General features: G+C 43.1%; 1 protein-coding gene across 4 annotated transcripts in view; it reads left to right on the top strand.

Annotated features, from left to right (window-relative positions):
- The window catches only part of zmp:0000000755 (phosphofurin acidic cluster sorting protein 1), a 287,020-nt gene that overhangs the window by 131,094 nt on the left and 131,742 nt on the right, over positions 1 to 24,184 (top strand). For all 4 annotated transcript variants that reach the window (XM_063040467.1, XM_063040465.1, XM_063040466.1 and 1 more), the window contains exon 2: positions 15,540 to 15,627. In XM_063040467.1, coding sequence (XP_062896537.1) covers positions 15,540 to 15,627 — 88 coding nt within the window. The remainder of the gene's footprint in view (positions 1 to 15,539; positions 15,628 to 24,184) is intronic.

The following is a 24,184-nucleotide window of genomic DNA, read 5'->3' as shown; positions in this document are numbered from 1 at the left end:
ACACTCAATTTCGTTTCTAAAAGGGTTAACTAAAAAATTTAATATTAAACACACAGCGCATATTTTCCTCCCATGAATCTAGTGATAAGTCAATTATAAGTCACTTATAAGTCAATAGCATTATAACATTTTAAGTAACATTTGAATATGAAACACACAGCACCTATTTTCCTCGTATGAACATGTAAAATCATTGCAACATACCAATATTGCTGAATCAGTGGGAGCCCTGAGCTTGTTTCCCTGCAACGAGACGGTTCCATCAAGGGGTGGTGGGAGACAGCGATACTTGAAGGGGGTACCTTATGTCCAGTCTATTCCACAATTTAGTTTTCATTGCAGAAAACCCCGCTTCGCAGAGACATGATGTTGGAAATAGAAGCAACGTTTTCAGTGCTTTCATGGCTATCTCAGAATACTCAGCCTTGACTTTGATCCAGACTACCGCAGAGATGTTATGTCAAACTTTTCAGCTCACCATTATTTGCAGTTGGGGAGTAATGGGCCCATTCCTTTGCACGTCTTGGGTCATTTGCGGTTGGGAAGTAATGCTCAAATTCTGTCGACAGTGAAGTTAGGTGATCACGCACCAGTTGTGAGAAGGACGGTGCAGCCTCAGTTTCTCCCAAAATCCCAGTTAATTTTGGGAACATGTCAAATATGCCTTGTCCACTTGCTGTCCCCACAGATCCAGTTTGGCTTTGAGAGCAGACACTTTATCTGCCAACTTGAAGACAGTTTTCATTCTCCCCTGAAGTGACAAATTGAGTCCGTTGAGCAGGTTGAAGATGTCACACAGATAAGCGAGTTTTGCTATCCACTCCTCGTCACTGAAGTGTGCTGCCAGTGGTGACTTTTTTCCTGAAAGAAATCTCTGTAGCTGCTCTCTTAACTCAAAAACCTTGGCCAGGGCTCTCCCCCTTGATAGCCACCTGACTTCAGTGTGTAAGAGAAGGCATTTGTGCTCTGCATCCATTTCCTCGCAAAGCTGCTCAAACAGACGTGAGTTAAGGGCTTTTGCTTTGACGTGATTGATAACTTCAACAATGTCACTCAATATGCTGTTAAGATCAGATGACATTTTTCGGCTAGCCAGCATTTCCCTGTGTGTGACACAGTGTGTAGACTGGCATTCAGGAGCAACCTCTTTGACTCGGGTAGTGAAACCAGACAGCCGTCCAGTCATAGCTGTGCTTCGATGTCCTCCACTATGTCATCGATTCTCTTTGCAATAAAGCCATATATTATGTACGACTCGTTGTATTTTCTGTTGAAGGAAGCTTTTTTTTTTGCAGTCTCAGCCTCAGCTGTCTCTGCGTTATCATCATCGTTAGGCCTTTTATGTCTCCTACCATCTCTTCCAAAGAAACTCTCAAGCGATGTTTGTTTTTTACTCATCGAGTAGTTGTAGGTTATACTGACTGATGACCTCGCGTGTGTGATGACCTCGCGTGTGTAATGACCTCGTGTGCATAATGACCTCGTGTGCGTAATGACCTCGCATGCGTTCAGGGAATGACCTCACATGCGTTCAGTGGGCATGACAGGGAATGAGGAAAGGTGCAGCTGACTCTTATCGTTTCATATCGCCAAATCATATCGTTTCCTCGCGGTCCGGTAGCACATGCTTTGCGGCCCGGTGGTTGGGGACCACTGCATAAGACTATAAGACAAAGGAGAAGAAGTGGGCTGTTCAGCCCATGGAGTCTGTTCTGCCATGCTATCATGGCTGATTTATTACTCCTTTCAACCCCATTCTCCTGCCTTATCCCCGTAACCTTTGATGCCCTGATTAATCAGGAACGTATCAGCCGCCACCTTAAATCTACCCAATGACGGGCTGCACAGCTCTCTGTGACAATGAATTCCACAGATTCACCACCGTCTGGCTAAAGAAATTTTTCTTCATCTATGTTCAAAATGGATGTCCCTCTTTTCTGAGGCTGTGCCCTCTGGTCCTAGACTCCCCCCACTACAGAAGATATCTTCTCCATATCCACCCTATCTAGGGCTTTCAATATTCGATAGGTTTCAATGAGATCCCCCCTCATTCTCCTAAACTCCAGTGGGTACAGGCCCAGAGCCATCAAACACTGCTCGTAGATTAATCCTTTCATTCCTGGGATCATTCTTGTGAGCGTGCTCTGGACCATCTCCAATGTCAGCACATCTTTTCTTAGATAAGGGGCTCCAATACTCCAAGGCTTTAAGGCTGACCAATGCTTTGTAAAGCCTCAACATTACATCCTTGCTTTTGTATTCTAGTCCACTTGAAATGAATGCTAACATTGCATTTGCCTTCCTTACTACCGGCTCAACCTGCAAGTTAACCTTTAGGGAATTCTGCACAAGGACTCCCAAATCCTTTTGCAACTCTGATTTTTGAGTTTTTCCACCTTCATTCCTTCTATCAAAGTGGATGACCATGCACTTCCTTACAATGTATTCCATTCTCCCAATCTATTTAAGTCCTTCTGAAGACACCCTGCTTTCTCAACACTACCTGCCCTTCCACCTGTCCTTGTATCATTGGCAAACTTGACCACAAAATCATCAATTCCTTAATACAAATCATTGGCATATAACATGAAAAGAAGCAGTCCCAACACCAACCCCTGTGGAGCACCACTAGTCACCGGCAGTCAATCAGAAAAGGCTCCTTTATTCTTACTCTTTGTTTCCTGCCAGGCAGCCAACCTTCTATCTGAGTTAGTATCTTTCCTTGAATACCATGGGCTCTTATCTTGTTAAGCAGCCTCACATGCAGCACCTTGTCAAACGTCTTCTGAAAATTCAAATAAACAACATCCACTGACTCTCCTTTGTCTATCCTGCCTGTTAATTCCTTAAGGAATTCCAACAAATTGTTCAGGCAAGAATTCTCCTTAAGAAAACCATGCTGACTTTGGCCTGTTCCAAGTACACCGAAACCTCACCCATAATGATAGACTCCCAACATCTTTTCAGCCACTGATGTCAGGCTAACTGGCCTACAATTTCCTTTCACCTGCTTCCTTCCCTTCTTAAAGAGTGGAGTGACATTTGCAATTTTCCAGTCCTTCATAACTATTCTAAAATCTAGTTATTCTTGAAAGATCATTACTAATGCCTCCACAATCTCTTCAGCTACCTCTTCCGGAACCGTGCACCTTCTCCTTAGTAATAGCAGCAACATTCACTTCTACCCACCTTACCCTTATTTAATGAGTCCCCAAGTACTCATTAAACAAGGGTAAGGTAGGATTGTATGAGGAGCTCAGTAATCTTGGCAGACACCATGTTCCCAGCTCTCCTGTGACACACAAAGATAATGGGGCACTCACTATCTCCTGCTCCACCACTCAAATTTCAACCAGTCCTGGAGCTCAGAGTGGAGAATGGACTGGTACCAGACTGGACAGTCCAGCTCTGTCCTGAGAGTCAACTGGGATCAAGAACATAAAATCACCCAGTCATTCTAAAGACACAAAGAGTATGACATTTTAATGCTGGAAGATCGTGGGCAGATCGTGTCTATCAAGCCTGATAGAGTTCTTTGAGGAGGTGACCAGGCATATAGATGAGGGTAGTGCAGTGGATGTGATCTATATGGATTTTAGTAAGGCATTTGACAAGGTTCCACACGGTAGGCTTATTCAGAAAGTTAGAAGGCATGGGATCCAGGGAAGTTTGGCCAGGTGGATTCAGAATTGGCTTGCCTGCAGAAGGCAGAGGGTGGTGGTGGAGGGAGTACATTCAGATTGGAGGATTGTGACTAGTGGTGTCCCACAAGGATCTGTTCTGGGACCTCTACTTTTCGTGATTTTTATTAACGACCTGGATGTGGGGGTAGAAGGGTGGGTTGGCAAGTTTGCAGATGACACAAAAGTTGGTGGTGTTGTAGATAGTGTAGAGGATTGTCAAAGATTGCAGAGAGACATTGATAGGATGCAGAAGTGGGCTGAGAAGTGACAGATGGAGTTCAACCCGGAGAAGTGTGAGGTGGTACACTTTGGAAGGACAAACTCCAAGGCAGAGTACAAAGTAAATGGCAGGATACTTGGTAGTGCGGAGGAGCAGAGGGATCTCGGCCATGTCCACAGATCCCTGAAAGTTGCCTCACAGGTGGATAGGGTAGTTAAGAAAGCTTATGGGGTGTTAGCTTTCATAAGTCGAGGGATAGAGTTTAAGAGTCGCGATGTAATGATACAGCCCTATAAAACCCTGGTTAGGCCACACTTGGAGTATTGTGTCCAGTTCTGGTCACCTCACTATAGGAAGGATGTGGAAGCATTGGAAAGGGTACAGAGGGGATTTACCAAGATGCTGCCTGGTTTAGAAAGTATGCATTATGATCAGAGATTAAGGGAGCTAGGGCTTTACTCTTTGGAGAGAAGGAGGATGAGAGGAGACATGATAGAGGTGTACAAGATAATAAGAGGAATAGATAGAGTGGATAGCCAGTGCCTCTTCCCCAGGGCACCACTGCTCAATTCAAGAGGACATGGCTTTAAGGTAAGGGGTGGGAAGTTCAAGGGGGATATTAGAGGAAGGTTTTTTACTCAGAGAGTGGTTCGTGCGTGGAATGCACGGCCTGAGTCAGTGGTGGAGGCAAATACACTAATGAAGTTTAAGAGACTACTAGACAGGTATATGGAGGAATCTAAGGTGGGGGCTTATATGGAAGGCAGGGTTTGAGGGTCGGCACAACACTGTGGGCCGAAGGGCCTGTACTGTGCTGTACTATTCTATGTTCTATGTTCTATATTTAAGAAAATAACTGAAGATCAGTTGGACTGGTGTATAGAAAGCTTCAGATTGTTCTCAGTCTGGGAATTGAAAATAAAAGTTGGTAAGTAATGTTACAGTTATAAGAGGCTGCAGCTGGAGTATTGTGTACAGTTTTGGTTATACTGTTATAGGGAAGGCAAGATTAAGTTGTCAAGAGTACAAAAAGGATTTAGAAGAATGTTGCCAGAATTAGAGGGCTTAAGTTATAGGGAGAAGTTTGACAAGCTAGGGCTTTAGGACTTTATTCCTTGAAACATAGGAGACTGAGGGTGACCTTAAAGAGTTGTGTAAAATCAGGAGGCATAGATTGGGCAAATGCACTTAATCTTTTTTCCAGGGAAAGGAAGTCAAAAGCTGGAGGGTATAGGTTTAAGGTGAGAAGGCAGAGATTCAAAAGGAACAACTTGTTCACGCACAGGGTGGTATAGATATTGTTTTATTCTTACCATGTGTACCAAGATACGGTGAAAAGCTTGTCTTGAATACTATTTATACTGACCAAATCATGACACTGTGCATGAGCTAGAATAAGGTAAAACCATAATAATGCAGAATAAAGTGTAAAAGTTGCCAAAAAAGTGCACTGCAGGTGAACAACAGAGTGCAAGATCATAGCAAGGTAGATTGTGAGACTAAAAGTTCACGTTATCGTATAAGAGGACCATTCAGGAGAATGATAACAGTGGGGTAAAAGTTGTCCTTGAATCTGGCAGTACATGCTTTCAGGCTTTTGTATCTTCTGCCTGATGGAAGAGGGGAGAAGAAAGAATGTCTGGAGTAGGTGGGTCCTTGATTATGCCGGCTGCTTTACTGAAGCAGCAGAGAGGTCCTGAAAGTAGACCACAGGGAGTCAGGAAGGAAGTTGAGAAGCAGGACCACAAAGGTAGTAATCTCGGGATTACTGCCTGTGCCACGTGACGGTGAGTATAGAAATAGAGTGATGTGCAGGATAAATGTGTGGATGAGAAATTGGAGCAGGGGGCAGGGATTCAGACTTCTGGATCAGTGGGACCTCTCTTGGGGCAGGTGTGACCTGTACAAAAAGGATGGGTTGCACTTAAATCCCAGGAGGGCCAATATCCTGGCAGAGAGGTTTGCAAAGGCTACTGGGGAGAGTTTAAACTAGGATTGCTGAGGGGGTGGGAACTAAGCTGAAGAGATGGAGGAAGAGGCAGTTGACTCACAAATGGAGGAAGCTTGGAGACAGTACGAGAGGGAGGATAGGCAAGTGATAGAGAAGGAATGCGGTCAGATCAATGGTTTGAGATGTTTCTATTTTAATGCGAGGAGTACTATGAACAAAGTGGATGAGCTTAGAGTGTGGATCAGTACTTGGAGCTATGGTGTTGTGGCCATTACAGAGACTTGGATGGCTCAGGGGCAGGAATGGTTACTTCAAGTGCCAGGCTTTAGATGTTTCAGAAAGAACAGGAAGGGAGGCAAAAGAGGTGAGGACGTGGCACTGCTGATCAGAGATAGTGTCACAGCTGCAGAAAAGGAGGAAGACATGGAGGGATTGTCTATGGAGTCTCTGTGGGTGGAACTTAGGAGCAAGAAGGGATCAATAACTCTACTGGGTGTTTTTTATAGACCACTCAATAGTAACAGGGACAATGAGGAGCTGACAGGGAGGCAGATTCTGGAAAGGTGTAATAGTAACAGGGTTGTCATGGTGGGAGATTTTAATTTCCCAAATATCGATTGGCATGTCCGTAGAGTGAGGGGTTTAAATGGAATGGAGTTTGTTAGGTGTGTTCGAGAAGGTTTCTTGACACAATATGTAGATAAGCCTACAAGAGGAGAGGCTGTACTGGATCTGGTATTGGGAAATGAACCTGGTCAGGTGTCAGAGATCTCAGTGGGAGAGCATTTTGGAGATAGTGATCACAATTCTATCTCCTTTACCATAGCTCATTTGAACCTATGCTTTGCGACTTACATATCTGCCCTTCAGTTTTAATACATTTTGACTTTGGGAGATAGATACTGGCTCTCTAACTATGTCTCTCATAACCTTATATACTTATATTAGGTTTCCCCTCAGCCTCTGCCTCTCCAAACAATCAACTCAATCTTGTCCAACCTTTCCTTATAGCACATGCCCTCTAACCAGATAGCATCCTGGTAAACCTCTTGTATACCCTCTTCAAAGCCTCGATATCTTTTGTATAATGGGACAATCAGAACTGAATGCAATGCTTTAGATGCAGCCTAACTAATGTTTTGTAAAGCTGCACCATAACTTCCTGACCCTTGAACTCCATGCCCTAGTCAATGAAGGCAAGCCTGCTATATGTCTTGTTTATCAACCTATGCAGCCACTTTCAGGGAGCTAGGAATAGGAGCAAAGTTCCTTGTATATCAACACTGTTAATAGACCTTTACGTTTGATTTCCTAAAGTGCGGCACCTCACTCTTGACTGGATTAAACTCCATCTGCCTTTTTTCCACCCATACTTGCGACTGATCTATATCCAGCTGTATCCTTTGGCAATCTTCTACACTACCCACAGATTGGCATCTCCCTCAAGCGAGGGGTTCAGATGGGGGTGGAGTTTGCTAGGTGTGTTCAGGAAGGTTTTTTGACACAATATGTAGATAAGCCTACAAGATGAGAGGCTGTACTTGATCTGATATTGGGAAATGAACCTGGTCAGGTGTTAGATCTGTCAGTGGGAGAGCATTTTGGAGATGGTGATCACAATTCTATCTCCTTTACCATAGCATTGGAGAGGGGTAGGAACAGACAAATTAGGAGAGTGCTTAATTAGAGTAAGGGAAAATACGAGGCTATCAGGCAGGAACTTGGAAGCAGATGTTCCCAGGGAAATGTGCGGAAGAAATGTGGCAAATGTTCAGGGGATATTTTTGTGGGGTTCTGCATAGGTACGTTCCAATAAGACAGGGAAAGGATGGTGGTGTACAGGAACCGTGGTGTACAAAGACTGTTGTAAATCTACTCAAGGAGAAAAGAAGAGCTTACAGAAGGTTCAAAAAAACTAGGTAATGATGGAGATCTAGAAGATTATAAGGCTAGCAGGAAGGAGCTTAAGAATGAAATTAGGAGACCCAGAAGGGGCCATGAGAAGGCCTTGGCGGACAGGATTAAGGAAAACTCCAAGGCATTCTACAAGTATGTGAAGAGCAAGAGGATAAGATGTGAGAGAATAGGACCAATCAAGTGTGATAGTGGAAAAGTGTGTATGGAACCGGAAGAGACAGCAGAGGTACTTAATGAGTACTTTGCTTCAGTATTCACATTGGAAAAGGATCTTGGTGATTGTAGTGATGACTTACAGTGGACTGAAAAGCTTGAGCATGTACATATTAAGGAAGAGGATGTGCTGGAGCTTTTGGAAAGCATCAATTTGGATAAGTCACCGGGACCGGATGGGATGTACCCCAGGCTACTGTGGGAGGCGAGGGAGGAGATTGCCGAGCCTCTGGCGATGATCTTTGCATCATCAATGAGGACGGGAGAGGTTCCGGAGGATTGGAGGGTTGCGGATGTTGTTCCCTTATTCAAGAAAGGGAGTAGAGATAGCCCAGGAAATTATAGGCCAGTGAGTCTTACTTCAGTGGTTGGTAAGTTGCTGGAGAAGATCCTGAGAAGTAGGATTTATGAACATTTGGAGAGGCATAATATGGTTAGGAATAGTCAGCATGGTTTTGTGAAAGGCAGGTTATGCCTTTCAAGCCTGATTGAATTTTTTAGGGATATAACTAAACACATTGATGAAGGTAGAGCAGTAGATGTAGTGTATATGAATTTTAGCAAGGCTTTTGATAAGGTACCCCATGCCAGGCTTATTGAGAAAGTAAGGAGGCATGGGATCCAAGGGGAAGGACATTGCTTTGTGGATCCAAAACTGGCTTGCCCACAGAAAGCAAAGAGTGGTTATAGACGGGTCATATTCTGCATGGAGACTGGTGACCAGTGGTGTGCCTTGGATCTGTTCTGGGACCCCCTACTCTTTGTGATTTTTATAAATGACCTGGATGAGGAAGTGGAGGGATGGGTTTATAAATTTGCTGATGACACAAAGTTTGGGGTGTTGTGAATAGTGTGGAGGGCTGTCAGAGGTTACAGCTGGACATTGATAGGATGCAAAACTGGGCTGAGAAGTGGCAGATGGAGTTCAACCCAGGTAAGTATGAGGTGGTTCATTTTGGTAGGTCAAATATGATGGCAGAATATGAATGCAGTATTAATGGTAAGATTCTTGGCAGTGTGGAGGATCAGAGGGATCTTGGGGTCCGAGTCCATAGGACACGCAAAGCTGCTGCGCAGGTTGTCTCTGTGGTTAAGAAGACATACAGTGCATTGGCCTTCATCAATTGTGGGACTGAGTTTAAGAGCCGAGAGGTAATGTTGCAGCTGTAGAGGACCCTGGTCAGACCCCACTTGGAGTACAGTTCTGGTTGCCTCACTACAGGAAGGATGTGGAAACCATAGAAAGGGTGCAGAGGAGATTTACAAGGATGTTTTCTGATTTGGGGAGCATGCCTTAAGAGAATAGATTGAGTGAACTCGGCCTTTTCTCCTTGGAGCGACAGAGGATGAGAGGTGACCTGATAGAGGTGTGCAAGATGATGAGAGGCATTGATCGTGTGGATAGTCAGAAGCCTTTTCCCAGGGCTGAAATGGCTAGCATGAGAGGGCACAGTTTTAAGGTGCTTGGAAGTAAGTACAGAGGAGATGTCAGGGGTAAGTTTTTTACGCAGTGAGTGGCGAAAGCATGGAATGGGCTGCCGGCGATGGTGGTGGAGGCGAAAACGATAGGGTCTTTTAAGAGACTCCTGGATAGGTACATGGAGCTTAGAAAAATAGAGGGCTATGGGTAATCTTAGGTAATTTCTAAGGTAAGGACATGTTCGGCACAGATTTGTGGGCCAAAGGGACTGTATTGTGCTGTAGGTTTTGTATGGTTCTATGTTTCTACCACCAATCTTTTCATTGATGGCCAACTGACTAACTCATCTATTCACATTTAATCACTGGGTGTGCTTGTACCCTGATCAGAACATGCAGGTGTTGAAGCAAAGAAGAGGGCAAATGTTTTGTTAGCCTTTACTGGGAAAGGATTTGAAAATATCAGATAAGAAATCTTATAATTGTACAAGGCCTTGGTGAATTCAGACCTGTACTGTTTTGATCTACTTTATCCATGGAAGGAAATTTGTGCTATAGAGGGAGTGTAGCTGATTCACTAGTCTTGTTCAAGGAGTGGTCTATTTGCTGTTTAACATAGAAACACAGAAAACCTGCAGCACAATACAGGCCCTTCGGCCCACAAAGCTGTGCTGAACATGTCCCTACCTTGGGAATTACTAGGGTTACCCATAGCCCTCTATTTTTCTAAGCTCCATGTACCTATCCAAAAGTCTCTTAAAAGACCCTATCGTATCCACCTCCACCACCATTGCTGGCAGCCCATTCCATGCACTCACTGCTCTCTGCGTAAAAAACATCCCTGACATCTTCTCTGTACCTACTCCCAAGCACCTTAAACCTGTGCCCTCTTGTGGCAGCTATTTCAGCCCTGGGATGAAGCCCCTGACTATCCACATGATCAATGCCCCTTATCATCTTATACACCTCTATCAGGTCACCTCTCATCCTCCGTCGCTCCAAGGAAAAAAGGCCAAGTTCGCTCAAGCTGTCCCCAATCCAGCCAACTTCCATGTAAATCTCTTCTGCGCCCTTTCCGTGGTTTCCACATCCTTCCTGTAGTGAGGCAACCAGAACTGAGCACAGTACTCCAAGTGGGCTCTGACCAGGGTCCTATATAGTTGCAACATTACCTCTTGGCTCCCAAGGAGAAGTTGAGCAGACTAGACTATATTTTCTGGAGTTTAGAAGAATGAGAGGAGATCTCATCAAAACATACTAAATTCTTAAAGCATCTTACAGGCTAGATACATGAAAGATTATTTATCTGGCTGTAGAGTCCTTTGGGACTAAGATAACAGTAAACCAGTTGAACTCTCTAACCGGAAGAGCTGTGGAGGATTGGTCATTGTTATTCAAGTCAGAGACTGGCAGATGTCTGGACACTAAAGGAATCAGATGTATGGAGATAGTACAGAAAAATTGTACTGAAGTCAAAGGTCAATCTGATCCTCTTGGCAGACTAGGCTCAAATGGCTGGTTGGCCAATTCTTCAAGGCCTTATGTATCCCAGAGAATGATTTAATTACAAGCCCCTTGTCACCATGAAACTAGAAAATCTCTCAACATGTGGATATTTTAGAGACAAACCCTGCTTCCTTATGTTATTTTTAGCAATGCTTTCTACTATATTTTCATAAATTTACAATTGATTTTCGATTTGTACATGTTCAGTGCAGTCCTGAGCGGAGAATAGGGGTTAATATCTGGCTCAGTGGAAGCCTGATTCACAGGACAGCTGGTGTTTCCTGGATCTGTATATTTGCTCATTTAGATCAGCGTAATCTTTATCTTTGCTTTCCTGCCAGCTGAGATCTTTGGTTGAACCCATGTCCAATCCTCATCAGGTGATGTGGGGAATTTCCATTTTACAACCTTTCCTGTAGACTCTGTACTCATTTGGTTTTGTTCTGTAGTCCATGTAGTCCTCATCAGCTTTGAATTGGTGTACTCAGAAAGTTCCTCAAATTTTTTTCAATGTTATTATTAGGTTCCTTTAGCAATAAAGTTGGATTAATCTTATGTTTACCTAACATTTGCTGACAAGAGGATCCGCTATGCAATCCTTGTTGCAAAGACTTCTGGCAGGAACCCACAGCAGGGCAGTCCCATATTAACTTAGAGCTAGTGCTTTATCTGCTGGGCTCCAGGGGGATATTAGTGTATTCATTTAATGAGACCTGGTGTGTAATTGCAGTTTTGGGACATTTTTATATCAGGAAGATTGTAGAGTTCAGAAAACAAAATTGTTCACATTTCTGCTAACCTGCCACCACTCTGAACAAGTTTGGAATAGTTCCTGCCGCTTATGCTTTTTAACCCTTTAGTTTTTGCCATATAAATGATAGATAATCCCAGCTGCCAAAATAGCTTTTCATCAGATTCATTTCTTCAAATGAACATTGATAAATCTCTTTTCAGTCTGAATGCTTGTGGTACTATTGTATCCAGCAATTATTTGTAGTGTTTCATAAAATTATGCATTACCCACATTTTCTTATGCTGAACTTTCCCTGGTGTTGGGGACAGTATTTAATCCAATACCAGCACTTAAAATCATAGTAGCTGATCATCATCTCAGTGTTATTTGGGGATGTTTGCTGTTCATATAATGCCACAAGCAAGTGGAAGATACTTCAAAAGTATGCAATTGATATAAAGAGTTGGCTGATATTACACCACTGGACAGAAATACAAACTTGCCTTGTGCTTTCCAGCAATTATTTCTTCACAAGGGGTTGCTTTTGAAGAAGACAAACACATAAGTGTTGACAAGGATATTACCAGGACTGGAACACTTGAGCTATGAGAAGAGGGCTTGACAGATGGGCATAGATCATGTGGTCACAGACTTTTTCCCGGAAAATCTAAAACTAGAGGCTTAGATGAGGAAAAGATTTAAAGGGAACCTGAGGAGCAAAGGGTAGTAGGTGTATGGCATGAGCTGCCAGAGGAATGGTAAGAGGTGAGTGCAATTAAACAGATGGAGAAGATTTAGAGAGAGATGAATCAAAGGCAAGAAATGGTAATAGCTCAGATAGTCAACTTGTTTGGCATAGACAGGCTTGTTTCTATGCTGCATAACTTTATGACTCTGGGGTCAATGCTGACCACTTCTTTTCTTAAAGACATAGACATACAGGGCACAACTTCCACTTGGTTGACAACACAAAATCTGGAGGCTTAATGAACTAAGAGGAAGATATTAATAGACTTTATGTAGATATAAAACAGAAATGAACGGAAGGTGGCAGGTGAAAGTAAACTCAGAAAAATGTTACATTGAAACAATCAAGAATTCTCCCACTGAGCATTCAATACACTTTAGCAACACTATGACCACTCTGCACTAAAATTACTTTTTGTTCTAATTGTGTTTTCTTGACAAGGTTATGTATAATTTATGTTTTTTTTTGGTGAATGCTCCTTATATTATACTGTGTGCTTGTGATTGAGCTGTAAGTACATTTTTCATGACACTTGTGCATGTGACAATAAAATTTACTTTGATATTATATTCCACCATTCTACTACAAGATTACCACATTTAGGTCCCAGGGACAAGGAGAGCAATAGAGTCATAGAGCACTACAGCACAGGAAAAGACCCTTCGGCCCATCTAGTCTGTGCTAAACTGTTATTCTTCCTAGTCCGATTGAGCTGCATCTAGACCATAAATGGTCATGCTCTTCCCATCCATGTACTAATCCAAACTTCTCTTAAATGTTGCAATCAAAACTAATATAAATAAATATAAACTAGATGGCATAAACAGATAATTTGAGGGTATTATGTGCAACAATCATTGTAAGTAACAAGAAAAGCACCCCCAAAATTAAAGGATTCTGCATTTATATATAGGGACAGAGAGGACAAGAACAAGGATGTCATAATGAATCTCTATAAACTGTTTCAGGCACAGCCAGAGAAGTGTGACCAGTTTATGCATCACCTTTTAGGACAGATGTGAAAGCAGTTGGAGTGGGTGTAAAAGAGATTCACTGGAGTGATTCTAGGAATAGGGGACATGTGGATAGAATGGAGAAGCTGGGGCCATTCGCCTTGAAACAGAATGTCACACGTACTGAGGTATAGTGACAAAATTTGTTTTACGTGGCATCCAGTCAGATCAGTCATTGCAAGAGTGCACTGAAGTAGGAGAAGGAAATAGAACAGTGGGTAGAAGCAGTTCTTCTACCTAGTGATAAGTACTTTGTGTCTTTTTTATCTTCTGTCCATTGGGAGGGGGGAGGAGAGAGAATACCCAGGGCAGTTTGGTCTTTGATTGTGATTGCTGGTTGCTTTAAGTAGACTTGCTTTAAGCAGCAAGTGTAGCCTGAGTCCGTGGAGGAGAAGCTGGTTTCTGTGACGTGCTGAACAGTGTCCACAACTCTGCAGTTTCTTGCAGACTAGGGCACAACAGCTGCCACACCAAGCTGTGCTGCATCTGGATAGGATGATTTATATGCTGCATTGATAAAAACTGGTCAGGGTTAAAGGGGACGTACTACATTTGTTTAGTGTCCTGAGGCAGTAAAGTTGCTCAAAGTTCAAAGTAAATTTAATATCAAAGTATCAATGGAGTTACTTGCAACCATTAGAGTCATAGAGTCATGCAGCAGGAAAACAGGCCATTTGGCCCATCCTGTCCATGCTTACCAGGAGGCATCCTATCTCCCAGCACTTGGTCCATAACCTTCTATACCTAAGCGATTCAAATCCAGTTCTTATCTGCTGTTAGTAATCCAGCTTCAACCTCTCTGTCATGCAGTGCAGTCCAGGTCTTTAATAGTCATTAGAATTGAGATGTAACGTGTTTATTGAAGCGTGACTTTTGTGAAAAGAGAGAACAAGAAGAGAGCAACTGCTCACCTGCCCTTACACTTCCTCCCTTACCACCATTCAGGGCCCCAAACAGTCCTTCCAGGTGAGGCATCACTTCACCTGTGAGTCGACTGGGGTGATATACTGCGTCCGGTGCTCCCGATGTGGCCTTTTATATATTGGTGAGACCCGACGCAGACTGGGAGACTGCTTTGCTGAACATCTATGCTCTGTCCGCCAGAGAAAGCAGGATCTCCCAGTGGCCACACATTTTAATTCCACATCCCATTCCCATTCTGACATGTCTATCCACGGCCTCCTCTACTGTAAAGATGAAGCCACACTCAGGTTGGAGGAACAACACCTTATATTCCGTCTGGGTAGCCTCCAACCTGATGGCATGAACATTGACTTCTCTAACTTCCGCTAGGCCCCACCTCCCCCTCGTACCCCATCTGTTACTCATTTTTATGCACACATTCTTTCTCTCACTCTCCTTTTTCTCCCTCTGTCCCTCTGAATATACCTCTTGCCCATCCTCTGGGTCACCCCCCCCCCCGTCTTTCTTCCCGGACCTCCTGTCCCATGATCCTCTCGTATCCCCTTTTGCCTATCACCTGTCCAGCTCTCGGCTCTATCCCTCCCCCTCCTGTCTTCTCCTATCATTTTGCATCTCCCCCTCCCCCTCCAGCTTTCAAATCCCTTACTCACTCTTCCTTCAGTTAGTCCTGACGAAGGGTCTCGGCCTGAAACGTCGACTGCGCCTCTTCCTATAGATGCTGCTTGGCCTGCTGCGTTCACCAGCAACTTTGATGTGTGTTGCTCACCTTTAGGTCAGGTTTTAGCTTAGTATTACTTAAAGAGCAGCCAATGACAGATCATTAATTGTTGTGAAGGCCAATGGCATAAATAACATGGTGCTGATCCTCAGTAGGAATTACTGCAATCCAGGCTTTTGGGAGTCCTCTGGCAAAAATTGACTCTGCCAGAAGCATGAAATGGGCTCACAAAGATCGTCAACCTAAGGAGGGCTGCCACATTCACCTGTTCACAGTCTTTGTCCAGGGGAAGCTCTGTGTGATTACTGCGCTGGGAGCTAACATTGATCCAATGAACCTAATGGTGCCCTCCTTTGCTGCAGCATTTCTTTGATGCTGTGATGTTGAGCTTCAATATCATATTAAGACTTCAACTCACACCTGAAGCATTAAGTTAGTACAATACAGAAATATGCCTGATTAATCGTAAATAATTCTTGTTCATCTCTTTGTAGGTTGTGCAGTCTCACACTGAAGAAACTTACTGTACTGAAAGAACTTGACAAGGATCTGAACTCTGTGGTAATTGGTGTTAAAATGCAGGTAGGCTTCTCAACATCTTTATCTAAAGGAGACACCGGCATGTGATTTAGCTTTTGATTGGTAACAAGGATAAAAAAAAGCAGCAAACAGAAAATTGTTCCATTGTTCCCAAATGGATCAGCAGGCTAATTAAAGAAGCATTAGGAGAAAGGGAATATATCCAAGGCTGTCTAGCAGACAGAAGGGGTATTAATTGGTCTGAGTATTTAAGGATAGAAAGAGTGATTAAAAAGAGGTAAAGGTTTTGTTGTGCAATAAAGTGGGATATGAGAGCAGGTGCAACCATCTGAACATTTCTTCTGCTGTAACAAGCTTTGTTAAAATTGACTATGAGTTGCTGCTAGATGCTGCATGGCTGATAGTAGGTGAGATTTTTATAACCAAATTGGTTGTCAGTAGTTCCTGATAAATACATCTCTATGGTTTTGATGGTAATTAAACTCATTTTCTTTTCTCAAAGATGCAACTAATAAGAAATAGATCTCTTAAAGAGGGAAGCTGGATTATAGGAAATTTGGAGAGGCATAAGGTGTGGGCTGATTGTTTCTGTTTCTGAATAACAAGAATATTCCATTCCAAGTGGAAGCAATTTAATTTAGATGTAGAAGAAGATAGCAAAGCATTATCACAGAAGGGCTGCCAAGGGTTTGTGCTCGGCTCATATACTGGATGGTGTGGTCTTGGGCTGTTTAATCTGAAGATTAGAGCCTCAGTACCAGGTAGGTTAGCAAAAAAACAGGAAGGCTGTGAAAAATCAAGCTGTTCACCACAGCATACATATTTAATGTATATAATTTGCTCATGCATTCTCTAAAGATAACCAATCTGTGTGAGAGGCATTTGCAAACCACTTAATACCTGCCTCCTAAAGGTTATTTCAGAGCCACGGGACATCTGATAGCCTCTGAATTTTACCTTTTGAAGAGTAGACTTTGCTGTGATATACAAGATGCTGCAGTCAGCTTTTATGCCGCAAGCACCTACAAACGATAATGTATTTTCACATTCATTTTTGAGTTGTGGATATCACCAGCAAGGCCAACATTTACTGTCTTTCACTAATTTCCCTTGAGATGAGGTGGTGAGGTGCTTTATTGAATCACAGCAGGCTTTCTGGTCTTCCCACTATGCTGATGTGGTGGGAGTTCCAGCAATTAGATCCAGTAACAACCAAGTAAGAGTGGCAAATATCCAATTCTGGATAACGACACAGGTAGACAGGATACTGAAGAAGGCTTTCAGTATGCTTGCATCATTTGTCAGGGTAGTTGAATACAAGAGCTGGGACATCATGTTGCAACTGCACAAGCTATTCTTGAGACCAGATGAAGTATTATATTCAGTTCTGGTCGCCCAGCTATAGGAAGGATGTTATTAAGCTGGAAACAGGTGTAGAAAAGATTCTCAAGGATGATGCCAGGATTTGAAGGCTTGAACTAAAATGATAACTTGGACAGACTGCTTCTTCTTTTCCCTGGAGCATAGGAGGCTGAGTGGTGACCTTATGGAGGTACATAAGATCATGAGGGAAGTAGAAAAGGTGGATGGTCTCAGGTTTTTTCCCAGGGTAGGTGAGTCTGAAACTAGAGGGGAAAGATGTAAAAGAGACTTGAGGTGCACACACAGTGGGTAGTGGGTGTATGGAGCAAGCTGCCAAAGGACATTGTAAAGGTGAATAAATTATGTTTAAAAGATGTTTAGATGAACAAATAGATGGAAAATATTTTGAGGGATATGGGCTAAATGCAGGGACTGGATAGATAAACATCTTGGTTGGTGTAGATTCAAAGGATCTGTTTCAGTGCTGTATGACTATGACTGTATGTGTATTTAAGGCTGATACCGTAGTCCTCTTGCTAGTGGATTGTGAAGTTGGGAAGCATTGTTCAAGTGTTGAAGATTTGCAGTCTTCTGAGGGCCAGGTCAGTGCTACTCAGGTCTGGTGACCAAGTTAAATACAAGAGGTCCAGGTATGATCTCTGGAAAGCCATCTCACATGCGAAGTAGCAATTCTGGACCAAACTTAAATCACTGAAGGAGGCTCAACAGCTGTGATAGGGCTTGAATGCCATCACCTCCTTTCAAAGTGATACCAAGCGATATAGGTGACAACCGGGTTTGGATCAAGATGGGCTTAATGCCTTTTATGCTCACTTTGACCATCAAGACGTTGAAGCACCTTCACAAACTCCCACAGAGCCCAATAACCCTGTGATTTCAGTCTCTGAGGCGAACATGAGAACATCCTTCAGGAGGGTGAACTCATGGAAAGCATTGGGCCCAGACTGGGTACCTGGCCGAGTACTAAAGACTTGTGCTGATCAACTGGCTGGGGTGTTCACCGATATCTTTAACTTCTCACTTTGGCGGTCTGAGGTACTCACCTACTTCAAGCAGGCTTCAATTATACCGATGCCTGAGAAGAATGTGGTAACCTGCCTGAAGGACTATCATCCAGTAGTACTTACACCCACTGTGATGAAGTGCTTTGAGAAGTTGAAGGTGAAATATATCAACTCCTTCCTGAGAAGTGACTTGGATCCACTTCAATTTGCCTACGGTTACAATCGATCAATAGCAGGTGCTCAACCCTGAAATATCTGGAGAGCGAAGATGCATACATCAGGATGCTCTTCATTGACTCTAGCATGGCATTCAATACTATCATCCCCTCAAAACTAATCAATAAGCTTCAAGATCTTGGCCCCAATACCTCCTTGTGCAATTGGATCGTTGATTTCCTCACTTGCAGACCACAGTCAGTTTGGATTGGTAACAACATCTCCTCCACAATCTCCTTCAGCTCAAGTGCACCACAAAGCTGTGTGCTTAGCCCCCTGTGACTTCAGAAGGAGGAAACCCGAGGTCCATGAGTCATTCTTCATCAGGGGATCAGAGGTGGAGAGGGTCAGCAACTATAAACTCCTCTGTGTTATAATTTCAGAGTATTTGTCCTGGATCCAGCATGTATATGCCTTTGCAAAGGCTGAATGGTGATAACACTACCTTTTTTTTTGAAGTTTGCGAAGATTCGGGTTTGTTAACTAAAACTTTGACAAACTTCTATGGATGGGTGGTGGAGAGTATATTGACTGGTTGCATCACAGCCTGCATATGGAAATACCAATGTCATTGAATGGAAAAGCCTATAAAAAGTAATGGATGTGGCCCAGTCCATGACGGGTAAAACCCTCCCACTATTGGGCACATCTACACGGAGAGCTGTCGCAGGAAAGCAGCGTCAATCATCAAGAACCGCCACCATCCAGGCCATGCTGTCCTCTCACTGCTGCCATCAGGAAGAAGACATAGGAGCCTCAGGACCAGCACCAGGTTCAGGAACAGTTATTACCCCTCAACCATGAGGCGCTTCAACCAAAAGGGATAACTTCACTCAACTTTGCTCGTTTATCACTGAACTGTTCCCACAACCTATGGACTAACTTTTAATGACTCTTCATCTTATGTTCTCAATATTTATTGATTGTGTATTTGCTTTTGTATTTATTTATTTATCAATTATTATTTTTCCCTTTCTTTTTGTATATGCAGTTTTTTTGCATATTGGTTGTTGTCTTTCCTGTTGTTTGATTCTGTTGTGTTTCTTTTATTTACTGTTAATGCCTGCAAGAAAATGAATCTCAGGATTTTATATGGTGACATATATGTAGTTTGATAATAAATTTACTTTGAACTTTGACAGGTAACTGCAATTCCTTTTGTGTGCTTGCACACTATAGCTACAGGTGGATGGAATGAATGGTTTTGTAGAAGGGTGTCAGTCAAGTCAATTATGCACATCCTGACAAATGGAGAGTGTTCTCTCACACTCCTGACTTCTGCCTTGTGGTTATTGCAAAGGCTCTGTTGAATCATAATACTGAGCCTCAATAAGCACAGTGTTTATGTAGCTCTTCCAGTGATAGGGGAATTTTGAAGTTGAGTTTATTGTCACGTGCACAGGTGTAATGAAAAGCTTACTTGCAGCAGCATCACAGGCACATTGCATTATATAAGCAGCATTGGTGAGAAAATCGTAAACATAAATGGTATACATATTTTACAAGAAGGAACACAATTAGGATTAAAAAAAAAGTCCATTTCAGTGCAGAGTGATCAAAGTGTCATAGTGTTGCTGAAGTGTAGTGACTATGGTTTTGTCAGTTTGTTCTGAACAGTCCATGAGCCCATGAACACTACTCTGTTATTCAGAATCAGAATCAGGTTTAATATCATAAGACCATAAGTCAGTCAGTCAGTAGGTGCCGTCCCGAATCTGGGGTTGGCGGTTATGCACCTCCATCTTCTTCAATCTTGCGCTCTTTTTCTGGCCTCAGCATAACTCAACCCAGTTCATTGCCTCACATTATGGTACCAAGTGGTTTGCTGCCTTCCTCTTTCCCTCTTTCCTTCTATCATCCCTTCCAATAACAATTTCTGCAGTCCACCAGCTATCATCCCTTCCAATAACAACTTCTGCAGTCCACCACCTCTTAACAAGTGCCCGGCATATTCCAGCTTCCTTTTCTGCACATTCTTCAGCAATTCCTTTTCTGTCCTCGCTCTCTTCAACACTTCCATATTACTGACCTTCATCACCCATCTAATTTTCTGCATTCTCCTTAAACACCACATTTCAAATGTCTCCAGTCGTCATTACGCTTCCTTGCATAAGGTCCACGATTCGACTCTATACAATAGACTGCTCCGGACGTAGCATTTCCAAATTCTACAACGCAGCCCAAAGTCCAACCTCTTGCCACACAGCACGTCACTCAAGCTCCAGAACATTGATCTTGCAATCTCAATTCTTCGTCTAATTTCTGTATCACATTTCCCATCCTCTGTGACCATCTGTCCCAAGTACACAAACTTCTTGACTTGCTCTATGCCTACGCCGTTAATTTTGATACTGATTTTGGGGACTTCTTTCTTCGTGATACTACCATCATCTTCGTCTTTGCAGCATTTATTTTCATTCCAAATCATTCTTCTTCAGCATTTATCTTATCTACTATTCTGAGTAACTCGTCCTCCGTCTCGGCTAACAACACTGAATCATCTGCATACCTCAAGTTGTTCACCATTACTCCACCAATTTGGACACCAGCTTCATCCTTCAACACCCTGAAGATTACCTCTGAGTAAATGTTAAATAATAAAGGGAAGATAATGCAGCCCTGGCGAACCCCTTTTTGGATCTCAGCTTCCAGTGAATTCCCACCACCAGTTCTTATTACTGCCTTCTGATGCCAGTACAGACGTGCAATCAGTTGAACATCTTTCCCATCCAGCCTCAATGAGTTCTAGCAATTGACCAGCTGTTCATGATTGACTCGGTCAAAAGCTTTTTCGTAATCCAGGAATCTCGGAAAAGACCTGACAAAGGCGGATGAGCTCCTTGTGAGCCAACGGCCATCTTCTGTGAAAGAGATTAAAGCCTCACCACGTACCTCCCTCTTACGAATCGTATGCTATGCACTTAGTTAGAAGAGACATGCGTTGTGCAGATGAACCTGGGCCCCTTGCGAGCGATTCTGCTGTACACAGCCACAAGGAAGAAGATAACGACCTTGGGAATTGTAGGTCTGTTGGGACTGAAGGCGGCACACCAAATCCGAAAGTACGTGTGGTATTGGCTAATGATAGGCTAAAAACTAGGGGAAGTATCTTACGGATAGGGACATGGAATGTTTGAACAATGTATCAAGCGGGGAAGCTTGATAATGCAATTCTTGAGATAATCTCGAATGAAGCTGGATAGTATGGGAATAAGCGAAGTCCATTGGACAGAGGCTGGAACAGTTGACAAGAATGATTTTTCGATGATATACTCTGGAGGAGAGAGCCATGCCAATAGCATTGGAATTATTATGAGACAGAGAATCTACAATGCAATGGATGGATTTTGGCCCATATCTGATAGAGTCATAACGGTAAAATTAAAAGAAAAGCCTTTTGATGTGACGATAATCCAAGTGTATGCACCAACAGGTGAACATGAGGATGAAGAGGTGGAACGGTTTTATGAGGACGTAGAATCTGCTTTAAAAAATGCAAAGGGCTCTGATGTACTTTTCATTATGGGAGATCTGAATGCTAGAGTAGGCAATGTGCAATACAAGGATCTCATTGGTCAGTATAGCTTAGATGAGAGAAATGAGAGGGGGAAGATTTATACAATTTTGTGAACAGTATGAGCTGATGGTAGCAAACACATGGTTCAAATAACCCAAACGAAAATTATACACTTGGAAGAAGCCTGGAAATGCTGGAAGGAGACAAATTGACTAAGACCATAAGACCATAAGACAAAGGAGCAGAAGTCGGCCCATCAAGTCTGCTCCTCCATTTTATCATGAGCTGATCCATTCTCCCATGTAGTCCCACTCCCCCGCCTTCTCACCATAACCTTTGATGACCTGGTTACTTAGATACCTATCAATCTCTGCCTTAAATATACCCAATGACTTGGCCTCCACTGCCGCCCAATAAATTCCATAGATTCACTACCCTCTGGCTAAAAAATTTCTTTGCATCTCTGTTTTGAATGGGTGCCCTTCAATCCTTAAGTCATGTCCTCTCGTACTAGACTCCCCCACCATGGGAAACAACTTTGCCACATCCACTTTGTCCATGTCTTTCAACATTCGAAATGTTTCTATGAGGTCCCCCCTCATTCTTCTAAACTCGAAGGAGTACAGTCCAAGAGTGGTCAAACGTTCCTCCTATGTTAACCCTCTCATTCCCGGAATCATTCTAGTGAATCTTCTCTGAACCCTCTCCAACGTCAGCACATCCTTTCTTAAATAAGGAGCCCAGAACTGCACACAGTATTCCAAGTGAGGTCTTACCAGTGCCTTATAGAGCCTCAACATCACATCCCTGCTCCTATGCTCTATTCCTCTAGAAATGAATGCCAACATTGCATTCACCTTCTCCACTACCGACTCAACCTGGAGGTTAACCTTAAAGGTATCCTGTACGAGGACCCCCAAATCCCATTGCATCTCAGAACTTTGATTTCTCTCCCCATTTAAATAATAGTCTGCCTGTTTATTTCTTCTACCGATGTGCATAACCATACACTTTCCAACATTGTATTTCATTTGCAACTTCTCTGCCCATTCTCCCAATCCATCCAAGTCTCCCTGCAGACTCTCTGTTTCCTCAGCATTACCGGCCCCTCCACTTACCTTTGTATCATCAGCAAACTTAGCCACAAAGCCATCTATTCCATAATCCAAATATCACTAGCATATGTTGTGAAATTTGTTAACGTTACGGCAGCAGTACAGTGAAATACATGATAAATAAATATAGAGGAAAAAACTGAATTACATTAAGTATGTTTATATATATTAAATATTTAAGTTAAACTAAGTAGCAGAAAAAACAAATGAAAAAGTAATGAGGTAGTGTTCAAGGGTTCAATGTCCATTCAGAAATCAGATGGCAGAGGGGAAGAAGCTGTTCCTGATTCGCTGAATTTGTGCTTTGAGGCTTCTGTGCCTCCTTCCTGATGGTAACAAGGAGAAGAAGGTATGTTCTGGGTGGTGGGAATCCTTAATGATGGATGCCATCTTCCTAAGACACCGCTCCTTGAAGATGTCTTGGATACTGTGGAGGCTGGCACCCATGATGGAGCTGACTAATTTTACAAGTTTCTGCAACTTACTTCGGTCCTGTTCAGTAGCTCCCCCCCATACCGGAGAGTGATGCTGTCAGTCAGAATGCTCTCCATAGTACGTTTGTAGAAGTTTTTGAGTGTTTTAGTTGACAAACCAAATCTTCTCAAACTCCTAATGAAACATAGCCACTGTCTCTTGCCTTTTTTATAGCTGCAGCAATAGGTTGTATCCAGATTAGGTTCTGGATGTTGACACCCAGGAACTTGAAATGACTCACTCTTTCCCCCTTTTTGCACTATTTATTTATTTTGTAATTTATAGTAATTTTCATGCTCTTGCACTGTACTAATGCCTCAAACCACAAATATCATAACACTTGTGTCAGCGATAATAAACCTGATTTTCACAAACAAGAGAAAGTCTGCAGGTGCTGGAAATCCGAGCATCACACACAAAATGCTGGAGGAACTCAGCAGGCCAGGCAGCATCCATGGAGAAAAGAACAGTCGACGTTTCGAGCTGAAACCCTTCATCAGGACTGGAGAGGAAAAGCTGAGGAGTAGATTTGAAAGGTGGGGGGGGGGAAGAGAAACACCAGTCGATAGGTGAAACTTGGAGGGGGATGGATAAAACAAAGAGCTAGGAAGTTGATTGGTGAAAGAGACAGAAGGCCATGGAAGGAAGCAAAAAGGCAGGGGGGACAAGAGCACCAGAGGGATGTGATGGGTGGGCAAGGAGATAACATGAGACAGGGACGAGGGGATGGGAAATGGTGAAGTGGGGGAGGCATTACTGGAAGTTTGAGAAATAGATGTTCATGCCATCAGGTTGGAGGCTACCCAAATGGAATACAAGGTGTTGTGCCTCGAACCTAAGTGCGGCCTCATCCCAACAGTGGAGGAGGCCATGGATGGGCATATCGGAAT

The sequence above is a fragment of the Mobula hypostoma genome, chromosome 2 (assembly GCF_963921235.1).
Source record: "Mobula hypostoma chromosome 2, sMobHyp1.1, whole genome shotgun sequence".
Lineage (NCBI taxonomy): Eukaryota > Metazoa > Chordata > Chondrichthyes > Myliobatiformes > Myliobatidae > Mobula > Mobula hypostoma.
The sequence above is the reverse complement of the archived record's forward strand: the minus strand, read 5'-3'. Positions and strand labels throughout refer to the sequence as shown.